This window comes from Eschrichtius robustus, chromosome 20, assembly GCF_028021215.1.
Source record: "Eschrichtius robustus isolate mEscRob2 chromosome 20, mEscRob2.pri, whole genome shotgun sequence".
In the NCBI taxonomy this organism is placed as follows: domain Eukaryota; kingdom Metazoa; phylum Chordata; class Mammalia; order Artiodactyla; family Eschrichtiidae; genus Eschrichtius; species Eschrichtius robustus.
In genome coordinates this window covers 66375395-66396676 of record NC_090843.1, presented here as the reverse complement: position 1 = coordinate 66396676, position 21282 = coordinate 66375395, and the positions used below count along the sequence as shown (strand labels likewise).

At 50.1% G+C, this 21282-nt stretch overlaps 1 protein-coding gene across 3 annotated transcripts in view; it reads left to right on the top strand.

Moving 5' to 3' along the window:
• Positions 1-21282, top strand: part of MPRIP (myosin phosphatase Rho interacting protein) — a 128106-nt gene that overhangs the window by 22565 nt on the left and 84259 nt on the right. For all 3 annotated transcript variants that reach the window (XM_068530317.1, XM_068530315.1, XM_068530316.1), the window contains exons 2-3: positions 10841-10918; positions 12885-12950. In XM_068530317.1, the coding sequence (XP_068386418.1) occupies positions 10841-10918; positions 12885-12950 (144 nt within the window). The remainder of the gene's footprint in view (positions 1-10840; positions 10919-12884; positions 12951-21282) is intronic.

Genomic DNA, 21282 nt, shown 5'->3' with positions numbered 1-21282 from the left:
CTTCAGTAGTTGTGGCGCATGGACTTCAGTAGTTGTGGCTCGCGGGCTCTAGAGCACAGGCTCAGTAGTTGTGGCGCACGGGCTTAGTTGCTCCGCGGCATGTGGGATCTTCCCGGACCAGGGCTCGAACCCGTGTCCCCTGCATTGGCAGGAGGATTCTTAACCACTGCGCCACCAGGGAAGCCCTGTAGATTTTTTTTTTTAATTAAACTTTTTATTTTGAGATAATTGTAGTTTTGTGTGCAGTTTTAAGATAAAATCCAGAGAGATCCTGTGTACTCTTTCCCCAGTTTTCCCCCAGTGGTAACATCTTGTAAAATTATAGCACAATGTCACGGTCAGCAGGATCTCGACATCCCTGCAGTCAAGATGCAGGGCGCTCGCATCCCCGCAGGGTCCCTCACAACCACACGTCCTGCACCTGCCACCCCTGTTGCCTCCTTAACTCCTGGCAGCCGCAAATCTGTTCTCCATTTCTAGAGATTCCACATTTCAAGAATGTCATGTCCGTGGAATCATACATCATGTAACCTTTCAGGATTGACTTTTTTCACTCATTCTTATTCTCTGGAGATTCATCCAGGTTGTGTGTATCACCAGTTGTTTCCTTTTTATTGCTTACTAGTATTCTGTGGTGTACCCGGCTTAACCACTCATTCGCTGAAGGACATCTGCATTGCTTCCAGGGTTTTTTTTTGGCCTCTACAGATAAAGCTGCAGTAGCCACTCATGTACAGTTTTTGTGTGAGTGTAAGCTTTTATTTCTCTGGAATAAATGCCCAGGAATGAGGTTCCTGGATTATGTGGTAGTTGCATGTTTAGTTTTTAAAGAACCTGCTAAACTGTTTTTCAGAGTGGCTGTACCATTTTATATTCCCTCCAACAACATATGAGTTTCTCCACATCCTTGTCAGCATTTGGTGTTGTCACCATTTTTAATTTTAGTCATTCTGATAGGTGTGTAGTAGTATCTCATGTGTGTTTCTTTAAAAATAAATTTATTTATTTATTTTTGACTGCGTTGGGTCTTTGTTGCTGCGCGCAGGCCTTCTCTAGTTGTGGCGAGCGGGGGCTACTCTTCGTTGAGGTACGCAGGCAGAGCACGGGCTCTAGGCGTGCGGGCTTCAGTAGTTGTGGCATGCGGGCTCAGTAGTTGTAGCTCGTGAGCTCTAGAGCGCAGGCTCAGTAGTTGAGGTGCACGGGCTTAGTTGCTCTGTGGCATGTGGGATTTTCCTGGACCAGGGCTTGAACCCGTGTCCCCTGCATTGGCAGGCGGATTCTTAACCACTGCACCACCAGGGAAGTCCCTCTCATGTGGTTTTAATTTGCATTTCCCTAATAGCTAATGATGTTGAACATCTTTTCATGTATTTATTTGCCATATGTGTATCTTCTGTGAAATATCTTTTCATGCCTTTTGCCCATGTTCTAATTGGGTTGTTTGGTTTTTTTTATTATTGAGTTTTGAGAGGTCTTTATATATTCTAGATACTAATCCTTTGTTAGATATGTGGTTTGCAAATATTTTATCCCACTCTTATTTTTTCACCCTCCTAGCAGGGCCTTTTGTAAAACAAATATTTTAAATTTTAATGTGGTCCAATTTGCCAATTTAAGTGTGTGTTCCATTTTGAGTTAATTTTTGTGTAAGATTGAGCTTTATTTCTTTTTTGCCTATGGATGTCCAGTTGCTACAGTACCGTTTGTTGAAAGACTGTCACTCCTCCCCTGAATTTTTTAGCACCTTCGTTTTTGTTTTTGGTGGGGGTGCCTCGCTGTGCAGCACGTGGGATCTCAGTTCCTCAACCAGGGATCAAACCTGTGCCCCTGCAGTGGACGCATGGGGTCTCTTTTTTAAAAAAAAATATTTATTTTTTTATTTGGTTGCACCAGGTCTTAGTTGTGGCATGCGGGATCTAGTTCTCTGACCAGGGATCGAACCTGGGCCCCCTGCATTGGGAGTGCGGAGTCTTAACCACTGGACCACCAGGGAAGTCCCTTTTAGCACCTTTGCTCAAAGTTAAATTGGACACATTTGTGTGGGTCTATTTCTGGGTTTTCCACTCTGTTCCATTAATCTGTGTGTCTAACTTCCCATTAATACCACAGCCTTGATTACTGTGGATATATAATAAATCTTATAATCAGGTAGATGGATTCCTCCCTCTTTCTTCTTCTTTTTAATTAAAAGTAGTTCCTTTGCCTTTCCATATAAATTTTAGAATAATCTTGTCTATATCTGCAAAAAAGTCTTCGTGAGCTTTTGTTAGTAATTGAATTAAGCTTATGTATCAATTTGGGGAGAATTGACAGTTTAGAATCTTCCAGTCTGTGAACACAATATGTCTCTCCCATTTATTTAGGTCTTCTTTGATTTTTCATCAGCATTGTGTAGTTTTCAGCATGCAAGTCCCGTACAGGCTTTGTTAGATTTACACCTAAGTATTTCATTTTTTTTAACAATTGCAAGTGGTATTTAATTTTTAATTTTGGCGTCCACATATTCATTGCTAATACATAGAAATACAGTTGATTTTCATATACCGATCTTATATACTATAACCTGTTGAACTCACTAGTTCTAAGAGTTCTTTTTTTAAAATAGATTCCTTGTGATTTTCTACATAGACAGTTGTGTCATCTGTAAATACTTTATTACTTCTTCCCCATCTGTGTATCTTTTATTTCCTTTCCTTGCCTCATTGCACTGGCTAGATATTCTAGCAATGTGTGGAATAAGAGTTCTGAGAATGGACAACATTGCCTAGTTTCTGATCTTAGAGGGGAAGCATTTAGTCTTTCACCATTAGGTATAATGTCAGCCCTAGGTTTTTTGTAGATGCTCTCTGTCAGTTGAGGAAGTTCCCTTCTATTTCTACTTTTCTGAGAGGTTTTGTTGTTCTTGTTTTTTAAATGAATGGGTGTTGAATTTTGTCAAATGCTTTTTCTTTTCTTTTTTTTTTTTTTTCAAATGCTTTTTCTGCATTAATTGATGTGACCACAGAGTTTTTCTTCTTCAGCCTGTTATTATGGTGGATAACACTGATTGATTTTTAAATAGTAAACCAGCCTTGCATCCCTGGAATAAACCCCACTTGGTCATGGTATATAATTCTTTAAATATATTGCGGACTTCTGTTTGCTAATTCTTTGTTGATTTTTGCATCTATACTCATGAGGGATATTGGTCCATAGTTGTTCTTTCTTGTCCTCTTTTTTGGTACCGTGTCTGATTGTGATATCTAGTTAATACTGTCTTCATAAAATGAATTGGGAAGTGTTTCTTACTTTGTCTTTTTCTGGAAAAGACTGTGTAGAATTGGTGTTAATTCTTCTTTAGACATTTGGTAGAATTCTCCAGTAAAACCCTCTGAGCCTGGAGATTTCTTTTTTGGGGAATTTTAAAATTACATACTTAGTTTCTTTAATAGTTATAGGGTCATTCAAATTGTCTCTGTTTTTTGAGAAGTTGGTCCGTTTCATCTAAGTTATCAAGTTAAAATTTGTGGGATTGTTTGTAATAGTCCTTCGTTATCTTTTTTTTTTTAAATAAATTTACTTACTTATTTTTGGCTGCATTGGATCTTCATTGCTACACGAGGGCTTTCTCTAGTTGGGGCAAGTGGGTGCTACTCTTCGTTGCAGTGCGCAGGCTTCTCACTGTGGTGACTTCTCTCGTTGCAGAGCACGGGCTCTAGGCACGTGGACTTCAGTAGTTGTGGCACATGGGCTCAGTAGTTGTGGCTCACGGGTTCTCGAGCGCAGGCTCAGTAGTTGTGGCGCATGGGCTTAGTTGCTCTGTGGTATGTGGGATCTTCCCGGACCAGGGCTCGAACCCGTGTCCCCTGCATTGGCAGGCGGATTCTTAACCACTGTGCCAGCAGGGAAACCCCTCTTTGATTTTTATTTCTCTTCCTGCTTGATCTTTTTGGGTTTTTTTAGAATTTCATTTTTTTTTTACGGTAAATTTCAAGATTTATCTACGGTGATTTTTTCAGTATAGATTTTTTTTTTTAGTGGCTGTTCTAGGAGTTTCATTGTATATACATAACTTACCACGGTCTGTTGGTGGTATCATTTTACCAGTGCAAGTAAAGGGAGTACCTCCCTTTATCTCCTTTTACCATTCCCTATGTGAGTGTCTTAAATATTTGCTCTACATGATTCAGAACTACATTAGATAGTGTTATAATTTTTGCTTTGTTCATCAAGCATAATCTAGAAAACTCAAGGAAAGCCTGGTTACAGGTAGTTTTGCTTACTGTGTTTCCCGCTTCCTTTATGATGATCCAGGTTTCCTTCTTTTATCATTTCCTTTCTGTTTAAAGAACTTCCTGTAACCGTTTTTTAAGTGTAGGTCTGCTAACTATTTCTCTTAGTTTTCCTTCGTCTGAGAATGTCTTGATTTCCCTTTTGTTCCTGAAAAGATATTTTTATTGGTTACAGGATTCTGGGTTGACAGTTGTTTTCTTTTAGCACCTGGAAGGTATTGTGCTACTTCCCTCTGGCCTTCATGGTTTAGTCCAGATCATTATATTTGGTTTCTCCTATCCAAACCCTGTTGTTTTTCTCTGGCTACTTTCAAGATTTTTTCTTGGGCTTTAGTTTTCAGAAATTTAATTTTAACGTGTCTTGGTGTGGATTTTTTTGGATTTACCCTTTGGAGTTCACTCAGCTTCTTGAATTTATAGGTTACCATTCTTGCCAAGTTTGGGAAGTTTTCAGTATTCTCTCTCTGAGTGTATTTCTACCCTACCCTTCTCTCCTTCCAGGACTCTGATGACACAAATGTTAGATCTTTTGTTATAGTCCCACAGGTCCCTGAGACTCTGTTCTTCTCTTATTTATTTTTTTCAGTCTGTTTTCTCTCTGTTGTTTGATTGGGTAATTTCTGTGCTTTTGTCTTCCAGCTCACTGATTCATTCCATGGTTCCCGTCATTCTGCTGTTGAGCCCATCCATTGAACTTTTAATTTCAGTTATTGTATTTTTCAGTTTCAGAATTTCCATCTGGCTCTTATAGCTTCTGTTTCTTTGCTCAGGCTATCTGTGTTTTTTGTTTATTCCAAGCATGTTCATAATTTCTTGTTGAACCACTTAGCATGGCTGTTTTAAATCTTCATCGGATAATTGTGACATGCCTGTCACCTCGGTGTTGGCATCTGTCTTCGTTCATTCAGTTTGCAACCTTCCTGGTTCTTGGTATCGTGGTGATTTTTCAATTGAAACCTGGACATTTTTGTGTCACATTAGCTGACTCTGGGTTGTGTTTGACCCTTCCTTCTCTTTCGGTCGGCTTTTTCTAACACTGCTGCAGCAGGGGAAGCAGGGCTGCTGCCTTTTACTTTTAGGTGGAGGTAGAAGTCTGGCTCCTCACTTGGGCTCCATTGATACTTGAGGCAGGAGACCCCTTGTTACTGCCGCAGGGTGTGGGGTTCAGCTCCCCAGGTGTCCTCCTCTGACACTGCCCCAGGAGGGAGAAGGAGGAGACCTGTTACTGCTGGGTGGGGCTGAAAGTCCCAGCTCCCTGCCTGACTGCCTGACACCTCCCTGGTAGGGGTGCTGGGGCGCCTCTTAGCCGGCAAGGGGAAGTCTGGCTTCTGCTGGTGGGGGTGAGGGTGTGGCTGTGTCTGTTCTTTGGTGTCCGGCTGGAGTAGGACGGTTATTGTCTAAGAGTTCTCTGTTTTGCCAAGTTGTTCTTCCCCGGTTCTTCGGCCAGATAGGGACTTTACTTGGGCTTCTGATTTTTGGTCTGCGCCCTTTGGCACTCCCAGGTTGCCCCTCCTCCAGACTCCAGTCTGGGACAGTGAGGCAAAAAGAAACCCGGGGCGCACACCTCTGTGTGGTTCCTCGGGTCCAGAGGTTCCCAGCCCCTCTGCCTTCTACTCTCCACCTTTTCGAGTCTTCTTAGGTTTGTCTTATATACAGCGTCCAGGGTTTTATTTGTACTTAGTGGGAGGCATAGGGAACATTACATCTACCCCATCTTGAAGCAGAAATTTCCAGTGACCATTTTCAGAAGGGCTTTGGGCTGAGGAGAACGCCCAGGCCACCAGCAGTCTCTTCCCAGAGATCAGCCGGAAGCGTAGCCTCTGGTTTATTGGGTTTGCGGGGCATGGCTGAGTTTAATCGGAAGGGAAGAGGCTCAGCGGGTGCTCTCAGCTGGTGCCTTTTGCACAGGTCCGGTGCTTCTTCCCAGGTGGCCTGCCTGAAACAGAACTCAGTCCCATCTTTTGGGTCCTCAGTGTTGACAAGAGTTACCTGCTTCTCCTTTCCCCGCCGCCCCCTTACAGTAAAACCCCAGCTACCCAGCCAGAAAACAGCAGCAGAACTACGTACCATTAAGAGTTTCTAGAGCCCACTTCCTGTGCCAGCCGCCTTTGGGGTTGCCACAGTTCGTACGTCAGGTTATTGGGGGGCTCCCAGGAAGAGGGTGCCTTCGGGCCTGTCGGAGGCCCCGCCCCGCCCCAGAAGAGATGAGGCAAGAGAGGGAGGAATGCTGCCCTCCAAAACCTCTGTCTGCTTGTGAGCCTGTCCCATGGGGACAGAGGCTGTGGTGGGTGTTTCTGGACTCACTGGCATGGCTGGGTCTGCTGTTGCCATTTTTAGACAGTCTGAGAAATAGTGGGAGCAGCAGCACCTCTGGGGCGCCCTTCCATGCCTGTGGGGTTACCTGAGAGAGCGGGGTGTCCTGGTGTGTGGCTCTCCAGGCCTGTGGACGGGGTTCCAGGCGCTGATGAGTTGAAGGAGGGCGGCAGCCGAGCCGCTCTGCACTGGTGGACGGGCTCCTGCCTCTGTCTTCACTTTAGCTGTGCCCGTGCCAGCGAGTCCTCTCTGCCCCAGGCCGCCCTCCTTCTCACAGGTAGTTTATTTGCTTGCTTGGATGGCAGTGCAGGGCGGCAGGTACCTTCCTGTCCCCTGACGACCCTAGCATTGCGCACGGGACATCTGAAGGTTCTCGTCGTCACCCAGCTGTGGACGCCAAGTCTGCCCTGTTAGCCCTTTGCCCCACTCCCGGCCCCAGCAGACCTGAGCTGCTGCCTTGTGCTTCCCTCTGGACGCTGTCTAGCTTGTTCTAGCTCGCTTCCTACAAACCAGAGGACCACCTCATTGTCCTTGGAAACTTTTGTCCCTGTCTCTTTGACTGAAGTTTCCCCAATCTGGCTGGGCGGCGGGGGGGTGGGCTCAGAGCACAGAGTCACTTGAAAACTTACGTAGTGAATCCCTGCCCCCCCCCAACCCTCCCCCTCCCCCCGCCCTTCCCTAGACTTGGCTTTCTTAGCTTAGACTTGACTTTTCTTGGCTTTCGGAGAAGGACTCATTCGTTTACATTTCCTGTGGACTGTGAACCCATGAAGGTAGGAGCAGTTTCTTATTTATCTCTGCTTCCCCACTGCCTTACATAGGCCTTTGTAAGTGGTTTTTTTTTTAAACAGCTTTATTGAGATAATTCTTCACATACCATATACAATTGACCTATTTAAAGTGTACAATTTGATGGTTTTAGTATACTCCCAGAGATGTGCAACTATCATCACAATCAATTTTAGAATGCTTTCATCATCCCCAAAAGAAACCCTGTAGCTGTCACTCCCCACAATCCTTCCATCCCCTCTGCCCTGGGCAACCCCCGTCTGCCTTCTGTCACTATGGATTTGCCTTGGTAAATGCTCTTGTGGAACGTTACCCACTTCCCAGGCTGCTAGAGCACTTGTTTCTTGCCCTGTGCCCTCTACTGGCCCAGCCTTCCCACCTTTTAGGACGACCTGCCCACCTGAGATGGGTCCCCTTTGGGGTGATCCGTATATGGAAGTCATGGCCAAGTGAGGTGGATGCTGGCAGGCTCCCCGAGTAGATGTTGGTTGAGTGAATAACGGTGCTGATTTCGGGCCAGGTTCTGAGGGACTTGTGCCAGTCGCAGGTCTCCCACTGCCCCTTTTGAGGAAAGGACAGGTAGGTGTAGCTGATAACGTGAAGGCGCCCCAAAGCCCTGCAGCCAGAAATGAGGAGGGTGATGTGCGATCAAAGCCAGACAGAAACGGAGGAGACACAGCCTTGGGGTCTAGCCTCCTGATTTTACAGGTCAGGGAACTGCAGGCCCAGTGGCCATGGGGGGGAGTCACCTGGCCGGGGTACACACGGGGTCGTCCCCCAGCACTGACCTCTCCATCCTGTGTGCAGAGAGAGGCCAAGTCTGCTCGCATGCCTGGGGGATGGCTGGGTGCCGCTGGTGTTTGCTGAGAAAACAGACCTCTGTTCTCTTTGCTTCTGCTTTCCCAGGCAGCGTGTCATTCCACACACCCCATGGTCCTCCTGAGCCGTGTCCCTCTAACCCTCGGTCCCCTGCCAGCACCCACTCCCCGGTTGCTTTCTTCCTTTTTTTTTTTTTAATGTTTTTTCCTGCCTATAGACATTAATATATCTTTTTTAAAAAATTTATTTGTTTATTTATTTATTTATTTATGGCTGTGTTGGGTCTTCATTGCTGCGTGTGGGCTTTCTCTAGTCGCAGCGTGCGGGGGCTACTCTTTGCAGTGCACAGGCTTCTCACTGCTGTGGCTTTTCTTTGTTGTGGAGCACGGGCTCTAGGCGTGTGGGCTTCAGTAGTTGTGGCATGTGGGCTCAGTAGTTGTGGCGCACGGGCTTAGCTGCTCCGCGGCATGTGGGATCTTCCTGGACCAGGGCTCGAACCCGTGTCCCCTGTGCTGGCAGGCGGATTCTTAACCGCTGCGCCACCAGGGAAGTCCCCCCCATGTTTCATCAATGCCAGTCTCGCTTCTTTCCTTCAGCCCACTCCATACCCCTTGCCCGAAGCCCTTCTTTCTGTTCACAGGGAAAAGCCAGTGCTTCCCCTGGGGGCCTGAGGACCCTGCGGAAGCCAAGAAAAGAGGCTCACCGCCTCCCACCCCCCCCCCCCATGCTCTGTGACCTCTGGCAAGTGACCTTCCCTCTGTGAGTCACAGACTACACAGCTTTTCAAAATGAGGTGGTGTGACAGGGCCTCCCAATTTGGAAATGTTGAATAAAAAGCATGCTAAGAGGACCCCTAGGGCTTACCCGGAAATAGTCTGTGTGTGTAAATAGCAGGCAGAGGGTTTGGGCTTTAATTTGCGTTGCTGCCCTCCAAAGGACAGTGGACACACTGGCTCGGTTGTGCCTTTCCCAGCCCTTTCTCAGGAGCTGGGTATGGCTAAAAAAAGGGAGGTGGAGTCTGAGTGTCTGTCTTTATCTTTTAGCTCCTGTTGAACTCCTACTGCCAGTGTCTGGGGGGGGGGGGGGCGGGGGGACGCTTTGGATATAAAAAATATAAAAATAGCCAGCATTTCTTAAGTACTTTTAGGCCACACGCTGTGCTCAGGTTTTTTGTTTTTTTTTTTTTTCTCATGCAATTTTTGAGATAATTCATATACCATAAAATTCACTCTTTTAAAAAATATATTTATTTATTTCTTTACTTACTTGCTTATTTTGGCTGCTCCGGGTCTTAGTTGCAGCACGTGGACTCCTAGTTGTGGCATGCATGCGGGATCTAGTTCCCTGACCAGGGATGGAACCTGGCCCCCCTGCATTGGGAGTGCGGAGTCTTACCCACTGGACCACCAGGGAAGTCCCAAAATTCACTCGTTTAAAGCATACGATTTAGTAATTTTTAGCATACTCACAAGTTCATGCAACTGACTCCACTGTCTAATTCCAGAACATTTTCATCACCCCCAAAGAAAGCCCATACCTGTTAGCAGCCACTCCCCATTTCCTGCTCCCTCCACATCCTGGCTACCACTCATCTGCTTTCTGCTTCTATGGATTTCCTTATTTTGGACCTTTCATATAACTGGAATCATGCAGTTTGTGGTCTTTTGTGTCTGTCTTCTTTCACTTAAAGCATAACGTCTTTAAGTGAAAGGTTCAACAATGTTGTAGCGTGTCAGTACTTCATGCCTTTTTATTTCTGAATGACATTACATTGTTTGGATGGACCACATTTTCTTTATCCATTCATCTGCTATGGACATTGGGGTTGTTTCTACCTTCCGGCTATTGTGCATAGTGCTGCTGTGAACGGCACATGTCCAAGTTTTTGCTTGAGCACCTGCTTCCAGTTTTCTTGGGGTTGTATATACCTAGGAGTGGAATTCTGGGTCATAGGGATATCTAAGTTTAACCTTTTGAGGAACTGCCAGACTCTTTTCCCCAGTGGCCGCACTGTTTTGCATTCCTGTGCTGGGCTGTGTTTTACTTGGATTGTCTCTTCAGTCCTCACATAAGATTCATGAGGTGTAGATATAATTATCATCACTCTCACCTTTCAAACGGGAAGATAGAAACTCGAAGGGTTTTCAGCCCAAGGTCATACAACCAGCGAGTTGATGATTCTTTGGCCAGTGCTAATGATGATCGCTAAAGCAGTGTCTCTGCTCCCAGGCCCTGTGCTGTACCATCAGGATGAGGGGCTTTGACTGTGCTGGTCACATGATATCCCTAGTGCCTGCACATATTGGCACTCGCACGGTTATGAAGAAAATGCCATTTTCCCCTGATCCTGGTGGCTTGATCAGAAACTTGAGGGGAGGTATCTGTTTCTTAGGAGTTCCTGTATTCTCCGGTGTTTCAGACTCCTGCTGGGTTTGCATTCTCCTCCCCACACCAGATGCTGCAGACCTGCCAGGAGGCTCTCCAACATCTCTCTTGGCAGCTTGGCCTGGGGCTGGGGAATGGGATGCACGGAGTGTGTGGAGCAGAGGTGGATTCTTTTTCCAGCGAGCGCTTGTCAGCTTGTCATTCACTTGACCGTTGAAACTGTCCAAGGCCACTGATGACCTGCTCTCCTTTTTCTCCTCCAGGCAAAACCCATTTATGGTGGCTGGCTGCTCCTGGCTCCAGATGGGACTGACTTTGATAACCCAGTGCACCGGTCTCGGGTAAGGGCATCAGAGTGAATTCTTGGGGTGGAGAATTCACCAAGAGAGGGGCCCACCTAAGGCAGACTGACCGAGTGGAGGACGGAGGTGGGGGGTTGAATGGTGGATCCTGGGACGGCGGATCAGCAGGGAACCCCTACCTGTTTGGTGAACTTGCAGGTCCCAGTAGTTATGCCTGGCCCTCCATTCAAAAGAGATGCACTCGCATGGTGCTACCTGTTTTGTGGGTCAGCTTGACTCTAGAAACAGTTAAATGGAAAAGACCGAAGGGCAGTTCAGCACACATTTGCAGTATGCTAATTAGGCTCCGAGTTCTTTCAGGGCCAAAGTTCTGCTTCCTGTAGCCCCCTCTTTCCCCTCCCTTCCTCCCCAGCTGGGAGCTCAGCAGATGAGCAGGAGTTGGCCTTAAGGGCCAACTTTGCTTGCGTCCCATCTCTCCTGGGCACCCAGCCCCAGGTGGGTCCTGCTGGACACAGGCTACTGCTCGGCCAGGTCTGAGCTGGAGCAGCGAGATGGTCAGACCAGCATCGTCACGGGTCAGTGGCTTGTTCCTCTGTCAGGGAGCTCCTTTGGATTTGACTCCAATTAAAACATGCTTTGTTTTTCCACACACTTTCCTCCAGGTACTGCCGCCTGCCCCCTTCCCATCCCCAGCTCCCTTCCCATCCCCTGCTCCCTTCCCATCCCCTGCTCCCTTCCCATCCCCTGCTCCCCCGAGGGCCTCTGCCCTGCCTCTGGGTCTCTGCTGCCCCCAGCCTGAATGTTACACTCTGGGGGTGGGGCCTTGGTACCCCACAGAACTTGCTTTGTATCTGGGGTCTTCGGGCTTCCTTCCAGAATGGGTTTTAATTTTAAAAACAACAAATAGGAGCCTTGGAAATATTTCTCGGGAAGAGTCCAGGTGGCCCAGCCTCTACAGGTCCTCTTTGCAAGGCCATGTGAGTGCCCTGTTCCTGCCACCCAGGCGTGAGGACAGCCAGGGCGACTGTGTTCCAGTGGCCGCAGGAACCAGGGAGCAGCCCTCTTTCCTCTTTTGTATTTAGGTCATACAGAATTGCCATTTCCAGCTCCTGATGGGAAAATCATTATTATAAATGATATAATTCTGGCCCAAAGCAAAGAGACATGATATTTTAGTTAGTTCTTGTGGCCTTATTGCCAGTAAAAGTAGGAATTTTGTTGGGCTTTTGGAAATGTTGAAAATAGGTCATGGATCTTCATGATTATTTTTGGGATTTGGGGACCAGCAGTCTCACGTTCTAGACATTTTCCCCCCCACAAAAAGGAAGGGCCTTTCTATTCCACTGTCAGTGCCATTGGACCTCCATCAGCCCCTGGTAGCCTGGCCTTTGGGTGGAGGGCAGCGAGGGGGCAGGGGCACCCTTTGCCGGTCACTCCCTCCCTGGACGTCAGAGTTGTTCCCACTGGCCTCCCTCCTCAGTTTTGATTTTTGTTACTTCTTTCCTCCTCTGTGAATACTGGCGCCCGGCTGGCTTTTTCCCTTTTTCAACCTCCCTGTGGGTCATTGGAACAACGCTTTTATACCATTTTTCCAGATTTTTTCAGAAGTGGGGAATCAGTGCTTGGCATTCTCAGGTTATCCCATATCATGTCAGGTAATTCATCAAATTAATATTGGCACATTATTAGTAATAAGCTCTGTGCTGGGTACATAAAGAATACAAAAAGGTGACCCAGACATTGCCTCTGCTCCTTTTTCTGAGGAGCTTGCAGAGTAAAATAGATCAGGCATCTTTTAAAATCTCAGTGATTGGGAACACACTGGGTGGTTTGGGCCTCTCCACTGGCCCAGTCCTGGCTGACGAGGCCCTGTTCTTCTACCCCTGGGCCCCAGAAATGGAAGCTGTGCAGCCAGCGTGCCTCAGAGGCAGGCTTGTCAGGCACAGGGGCTCGGCAAGTGGAGACGGGCCAGAACCCTCCCGACACCCTCTGTGTTCCGTTGCAGAAATGGCAGCGCCGGTTCTTCATCCTCTACGAGCACGGCCTCTTGCGCTACGCCCTGGATGAGATGGTGAGTGTCCTCCTCCGCCCCGCCCCTCTCTGGCCCCGGCCTTCGCCAGGCCCCTTCGTCGCGGTGGCGTCGGCCGTGTCGTGGCGGCTGTGTGCTCTTGCTTCGGCTTCTGCTCAGGAGGCTGGAGGTGTTGAAGCCCGTGTGGCAGCTGGTTGCAGCGGCCCTCACAGCCCCAACCTTTGCCTCGAGGCACCTTCAGTGGCCACGGGTGAGAGTCACGGTGAGGGAGGAAGTCACTTCTGTTCAGGGTGGTAGGAGCGCCTGGTTAGAGAGAAGCGGAGGAGGTTGCGGGCCCGCGGGAGCAGGTGCGGCCGCCCTGGGTGGGCGGGTGCCGGCTGAGCCCCGCGGATCCGTGCGTAGTGCAGGGCTCCTCTCAGGTCCGTTGCTGGAATTGGTGTCGCTCATTGTGTTTGATGTTCAGAGGTCTCCTGGCCACGGGGTTAGTGTTCTGGTCACTAAGCCAGGGTGCACGGGCTCCGTCCTGCCCTGTCACCCACCTGGTTTGTTTCCTGGGCTGGATGAGTATTTACCAACCAGGTAGAATATTCTGGCTTTTCTTTTTCCACCCATTTTGTCTCCTGACTTTTTTCTAAAGGAGATCGGTCTCTCCTAGCTAATCTAAAGTGTGACTGAATTCCAAGCTTTATAAAGGATTGAAGGTGGAAGCTTTGAGTGCCTTTTCCTGTTCCATTGGCGTGTGTGTGTGCGTGCGTACCTTTGTGTGGCCAGCATTGTTAAACTGGGACTGTCCAAGAACATCTGTTCACACCGTGTAAGACAGGTTGACCCCACCCCTTTCAGAGTTCATTTCCTTGCTTCAGGGGTGAGAGCAGGGTTCTGGAAGTGTGAGCAGAGCACCTTGTAGTCTGTTGGGACACTTGGAGGTTCGGTGGTTATCACAGCTGATACGTGACCAGGCCATCGGTGTTTCCGTTTCCATGTGGGGTCTTAATCTTTGTGATGTGATGCGTTTTCCATTTTGTTTGTGGGACAAGTTAATGGGTATGATATCTAGGAATGGAATTAATAGGTATGATACCTAGTTCTGTGTTGACTATTGCCTCATTGGTTCCTTCAAAAAAAGAATTTTCTTCTTTTTCATTCTTTCTGTTGAGCATATTTGTACAACGCGGATGGTCCACAGAGGGTTTTTGCCATGGAAACATCTGTGGTCCAGAGTAGTTTGAGGCGACTGGGTTGGTACCACCGGTGGTGGTAGAATTTGCTAGAGGCAGGAGCAGGGGGGCAGATTCACCTGGACACTCATTTCCTTTGGTGACTCAGCACTGCCCTCTGTGTTCTCCTGACTTGGCCGTCATGCCGGCAGGCGCCCTGAGGCAGGAGCTGGGCTCCGACCCGCCTGGAGGTTTACTTTGTCCTCCCTGTGCCTGTCTGACTGCTGTTAAGTCCCGCAAAGACTAACCATGGAGAACGGGCCTTGGAGGTCACTGGATGACATCCAGGCTGGGCCGGGCCATGAACCAGCCCAAAAAACAGAATTCCCTGGACTCGGCTTGGAGACTGATTCTTCTGGTCAGGAAATCTTTCTGTAGGTCCAGCTGGGGTCCGGTATAGTCCATGGTTCTCTTCAGCTGCACGAGCATGAGGGCGGCTGCTGGGCACCAACGCACAGCACACGCTGGTCCGAGAGCTGCTCCTGCATGGCTGGGACCGTGAACCGTGGGCGACACCCGGCCGTGCCTTCCGGTCTCCCCACGACCTGCCCGTCCTGTGCTGCTCGGGCGGAGGTGGGACGTGCCAGCCATGGAGAAGAAGGAAGCCGGGGAAAACCGGGGCTGCGGAGAGGGTGTTCGGGGTGCCCAGAGTGGAGGGGTGGGCCCAGGTCACGCTGGCAGATCCCCGTGGGGATGAAGAGACTGACCGGTGCTGCTCTGTGGCCCGGACTGCGGTGCAGGAACACGGCCCTCCCGGGGTGAAGGGGCACCATCTCTGTGCGTGACGGGCAACAGTAGCAGTTGTGTTGAAATACCTTTAGAGCGACGTGTTTTTTTCCCTGTTGCGTTAGGAAGGCCCTGGTGCGGGCAGCTCTGAGGAAGCCCCCGGGCCATTTGTGCCAGGAGGCTGCTGAGGGGGGGCGGTCAGGTGCCGGCCGCCCGGTGGTCGGCGTTGGCGGCCGTTGCCGTGGGCGCTTGCGGGCGGGCTCCTTCTTGTGGGGCTGGAGCGGCCTCTCCCACCCCGTGGTCTGCGTCAGGCCTTGTTCTTCGTGGCCGCTCCCCAACCCAGAGGCCAGTTTTCCTGAAGCCTAGACTCCCTCCTCCACCTGGAGCAGAACACTGTGCGTGCAGACTTGTGTGCGAACGAAGTTCCAGCCGTGCCAGAATTTTCCTCTTCGAGTACCTAGAAGTGGAGCCGTGGTCCTCAGCTGGGCACCTTGTGCCTCCCAGGGCTGCCCGGCAGTGTCTGGAGTCATCTTTGAGTCTCACAGCTGCACGAGGGTGCAGAGGCGCTGTTGGCACCTAGTGGGTGGAGGCCAGGGTGCTGCGAAACAGAGTGTGATGCCCAGGATGGCCCCACAGCAGAAGGTGATCCGGCCCCAAGTCCACAGTGCTGGGCTGAGAGACCCTGTGTGACCTGGTCCCGTGGCTTACTTTTTTTCTTTTTTTTTTAAATTAAAATGTTCGACTTGCTATCATCCCTGTTCCTAAAAGGTTCAGAAGGCCCTACCCCTCAGATTTCCTGGGAGTGAGGGAGGTGATGGGCAGGGTTAGCCTGCTGGCTGGGACGGTGCATGCTGGGCCTGGAGTAGGAATGGGCCCGTTCCTGGTGGGGAGGGGTTTCTGTGGGGTGTTCTTGCACATCCGGCGACCACAGGGCCAGCAGAACTGCTCGTGTGGCTCTCTGCCGGGGAGTGGGTAGGCACCGCTTCCTGTGGCAGCTCAGGGCAGTTCAGACCTCTGTGCCTGTAGAATAGGCCCATCTCGGTGCTGGTCTCCAAGAGCAGCAGCTCTGAGCAGCCCGTAGCCACTGCTGATCGTGCCACTGCTGCCAAGTTCAGCTTCAGCTCTCCCCCTTCCCCCGCCCACCCCATCCCTTCCCAGCGAATCTATCGCACGTAATAAATTAGCGTTTTATGGCTGGGACCCTAACACTTAGTCACAATCTGTTTCAAATTGTTATTTGGACTTTTATACAGTATTACTATTTGTTTTCATTTGCGTAAATGTTATCTTACCTACGGGATGGTACCTTTTTTCTTCAGTGCTGGGCCCCCTATAGTTTTTGGTACCTTCCTGTTGCCTGACCTGGGGTTTGGATAGCACTGACCTCGTAAATACTTGTTGAGTTGAAATAATCAACTTTGTAAGTGCGTTGCTGCAGGATTTCTGTTTCAGCGTGGGGAGGAGGTGGGACCTGCGCGCTCCTGGGAGAGCGATTAGGTGCGTTTTGCATCCAGGCTCTTAGCGGTTCCTCAGCAGAAAGGGGAATGCGCTACAGAGCATAGGGTGGGGACCCAGAGGGGCATGGTGGTGGCCAGGAGGCCCGGAGGAGGAGGGCTGCAGTCCCTGGGTCAGCGCCTGCCTGGAGGGCTGCTTTGAGAGGCCCTCCTGCGTGGGCTCTTCCGCTGGGTCTGGGGCCTCAGGCTAGTCTGGCTCCAGGGGTGACTGTTGCCTTTCTCTTCCAGGCGGCTCTGAGATGGGACTAACCTTCGGGAGTCACTTTTCCTTTTTTGGGAAATTTCTTTCTCGATACACCCACATACCCTGTAACTGCTGGGTGTGGAGGAGAGGCAAATTGCCCAAAAAAGGAAAAAAAAAATTCCCGAACGCAAGCCGAGGTGAGGTGGGCTCAGGGCAGCCTCACAGACAAGTGGGAGCCTGAGCAGTTTGGCTGCGCCTCTGTTTCTTCAGGAGTGGACAGAGGGAAGAATCTAGAAACCCAGGCTGCTGCCTCTCTCTCTCCTCTGCTTTTGTTTCTCCCCCTGTGCTCTGCCTGTTCGTGTACCAAATTCTGCCACTTTCCTTGAGCTTTTGGGGACTGATGTAAAGCTAAGGTGCTGGGGTCACTAGAAAGCTTTCCTAAAGAAGCTCCCCATCCAGAGGGGGATCCAGGGCCCCGAGTTTCAGGTGGAGCCGCTGGGCTGTGAGGCTCTGGGGCTCCGGGGGGGGACCGTGCCCGATGAGCCCTGGCAGCCTTGTCTCTTGATTTCGTCTTCTCTTCCTTTTTCCTCCTGGAAGCCAGGCAAAAACATGTTCTGTTGTTGTTGCTGTTTGCTTTTAAACTGTGGTAAAAAGTATGTGCAACAAAATTTACCATTTTAGCCATTTTTAAGATTATAGTTCAGTGGCATTAAGCACGTTCACGTTGTTGTGCAGCCATCACCACCATCCCTCTCTAGAGCCCCTTCCGTCTTCTAGGCTGAAACTCTGTCCCCATTAAACCCTCACTCCCCACCCCTCCCCCAGCCCCCACCACACACCCTTCTGCTTCCTGCCTCTACGGGTTTGAGGACTATAGGGACCTCCTGCAAGTGGGGTCATATGGTATTTGTCCTTCTGTGTCTGGCTTATTTCACTTAGCCTAATGTCCTCAAGGTTCATTCATGTCAGAGCATATGTCAGAATCTCTTTACTTTATTTTATTTAAAAAAAATTATCTATCTATTTATTTATTTAATTTGGCTGTGCTGGGTCTTAGCTGCGGCATGTAGGATCTAGTTCCCTGACCAGGGATTGAACCCGGGCCCCCTGCATTGGGAGCGCGAAGTCTTAACCACTGGACCACCAGGGAAGTCCCAGAATCTCCTTATTTAAAAAAAAAAAAACAAAATTCTGGAAGGTCTAATGCTGTTGAACTCTTTCTGCTCTGAAACAAGCTGACCCTGGGTCTCTCCTTTGTGGGAACCGTGCAGAGGTTGTACCCATGCTTCCCCGGCAGGTGTGTGGGGTGTCTTCCCCCCTCCTCTGCCCTGAGATTCCTAGAAAGTCTGGACAGACCAGAGCTTTGCGCCTTCACAGGGGCCATGCTGCAAGGGCTTCAGTGTGCTTCACATCCCTACACATAGTAGGGAGAACACTTTTAGCCCTTGGGTAGTGCCTTGTTCGAGGGCAGCTGTGGGTTTGTCAGCCCCCTAGGAGGAGACGCTCCAGCCTGAGAAGTCGCTCTTGGGGTCTGTGCTTTCATGTGAAGTGGCGGGCTTGGTCTGAATGCTCTTCAGAGGATGCTGAGTGCTGACAGGTTAGGGTTCTGGCTCCTTTACATTTTTCTTCCTGTAGGACCAAGTCCTGGAGGTTGCTTTGATCCCAGGACCTTTGCCCACTTCATTCTCGATGCATTTGGGCCCCAGGGGAGCATGGGGAGGGACTCACCTTGGCCCTGCTGCCAGTGGGGACTGTCTTTGAGGTCCTCTCGCTCCTCTGCAGCTGAGTCCCCATCGCATCTCCTGCTCAGAACCTCCTGAGGGCAAGGCCCAGGTAGCCACAGTTTAAATAACCACTCCCTGCGATTTTAAGAAGCACAGACATTGGAGAACCCCTGCTTTAAGCGCTGGCTCTCCTCCCCCTTGCTTGGAGCTTTCCTAGGCAGGCCGACACATCTGAGTCATTGGTAACCACGGTGGCTGTTGTGTCCGTAGCAAAGGGCCGTGGGGGAGGACACACGGCCAAAAGAAGGTTCCTCTCACGGTGACGCTCACAGCCTGTTGGGACCCACGTGGACACGTGAGGGTTAAATACCAAGCGGACCGCAGTGCGCACGCTCTTCAGGGCAGTGGATGGACTGGGGAGTCAGAGGAGTCTTCTGGGAGGAGAGAGGGGGCCTTGGCCACCATCCTGCTGGTCACAGGGTTGGGGAGGGGCCGCACGCTCAGCCCGGTGCTCTGTGTTTGCTCTTCAGGCACGACCTCTAACGTGATGGTCACAGCAGTATTGCTTGACAGATACTGTTAACTCTGTTTCACGGAAGAAACTGAGGCCCCGAGAGATGGTGGCATCACTCAACTTATGAGTGACAGAACTGGGATTTGTGAACTGGTGAGACGCCTCCTGGGAGAATGACGGGGTCCTTCCCCCGCTGTGTCTAGTGATGGGCGGCTCTGCGTGCGGTGTGGGAGGTGGCGCTGGCCGAGGGCCAGGCTGGCTCTTGGCCTCCTGCCCACCCCTCGGGTCTGTCTGTAGCCACAGACTGGCAGCTCTAGGAGGTTCTCATGTGCCTTCCAGCTCGCTGAACTAAACTAACTTCAGGCCTGCAGTCCGGGTGTGTGGACGTACATTCAGAGATGTGTAGAAGTCAGAACAGTACTCAGCCCCGTGCCTGTCCGAGCCGCGGAGAAGCTTCCCCACGTCTGATGTTTTACGGATTAGTCTCATGTCTTTAGATTTATTTTTAAACCCGTCATGTGTTTGGCCTGGCTTCGGCCTTCGTACTTTTCCACGCAGTTTCAGCCTCCAGGGCACAGAGGCAGGCCTGCTGTGTCAGGGTGCCGGGAACCTGAAGGGTGTAGGGAGAGAGCTTTGGTTTTGGGGTCCAGTAACTAAGGGTTTTGCTCTGGTTCCGCTCTTTCTGACTGAGCGTCCTTGAGCAGGGCCTCCTGCCTGCCTGATTTCCCTCCACAGAAGCCTTGTGGTGGTGTTGGGCCCACCGTGAGCCTGGGCGTCCTTCCTTCCTTCCCCTCCTCTGCTCAGCTGCTCCTCTGCAGTCCTGTGCTTGCCGTGGTAAAACTGGTAGTTTTGAAAAATAGCTTTGAACTGGGAAGTGTTCTCATCCTTACGCTAGCCTGTGAGCAAGATGCGGGCTGTTACAGAGTGGAAGCCATTCCCGGGCCCTGCAGATGCACCACGTTCCACTGGGCCCTCCCGGTGCTGTCACAGACAGGTTGGGAGACCTCTGTCTTTCAGTGGAATTCTGCACAGAAACTTAATACAAGTTTTAAAACTGATACAGTCTGGCGCTACTTTAGTTGAAATTGTGGGATAATCCCACCCCTCCTTCACCCCCGCCCCCACCCCACCCCCCAGCTGCAGAGAAGAATATGCCCTGACTGGACAGACCTGCTTCTGAGGTAGAATCATCTGGGTGTCTGAAGGCCCAGTCCACTAGCCTGCACGAGCAAGGCACCTCTTCTGTGTCGACCATTTAATTAACTTAGCTTTCCAAAATAATGAACTTTAAAAAAAACATTTGCAGAAGTGGTAAGTGCTTTGCCAGTGTTGCCTGATGTGTGAACAACACCCATCTTTCAAGGTAAACTCTGAGGCTTCTGCAGGGGCTGTTGTTCATGAGGAAAAGTGGAGAGTGGCTCTCCGCTCTCAGTGGCTCAGCCTGGGAGAGCTCAGGAGTCATGCACCCACCGGGCTGCCTAGAAGGTGATTCCAGGGTGTTGAGGTGTTTTACCCCTGCGTGCTTTAATCTTCTAGACTTGGGGGCTGTAGATTAATTCCTTACCCTATCTTTACTTAATCATGACAAACTACACATCATTTTCACCTCTTTGGGAGGGATGGTGTAGCATTTAATTCCTTAATGACTCTTAATGTATGTTGCGGATAAAATAGAGTCTGTAAATGTGTATTATGTATGCAAGGGCTTCCTTGGCTGGAGGTGTATGTAGTCTCTTGGGGCGGATGTGGATGACAGCATGAGGGGTGGGTGCAGAGAGGACCCTGAGCTCTGCCTCTGGGCTTCCTGCAGGCCGCTTTGCCCTAGAGCATCTTTGGGTCAACTTCAGGGTTACTTGGAAATGTTACAGTGAGTGAGCAAGGAAGGGCAAGATGAACCCAGTTGGGACTGGGAACTCCTCCCAACTGACAGCAGAGCCTTGTTGTCAAAAGGTCAGGGGTCAGCGGTGAAACTCACAAGCGTCACATGCCTTCTTTCCCCAAGTTTGACTCACTGGGACGCAGGAGACTTCACCCATTAGAATGAGGCATCCCTGTGTACAGATGTTGTTCCCTGGAAACTGGTGGCCGAACTTCAAGTCCTTCCCTGCGCTCCCCTCCTTTTAACTGAGTTGAGGAGGAGCTTGGAGACATAGGCTTGTTAAGATGTCTGAGCCTGGTGTCTACTGGAAGGTGCAGCATTCTGCCTCTGGTAGCTTTTTGTTGTCGTTTACCACTCTGCATGCTGGCTTGGGTGACGTTTCTCAGTATATGGAACAGCTGGGGGATGGGGCCACCAGCAGTTAATGATGGGGCTGTTTGGGATGAAGAACAGAGGTTTCTAGAGATGACCTGGTCCAGGTGTCCATTTGTGGCTGGGGAAACCCCGTGCAGGAGGGGCTCAATCAGTAGGTGTGGGGCAAGCCGTCAGGTTCTTGGTTGCCTAGTCCCAAAGGGAAGGGCTAACTGTTAACATGGGGGGCCTGAGTCTGGGGCAG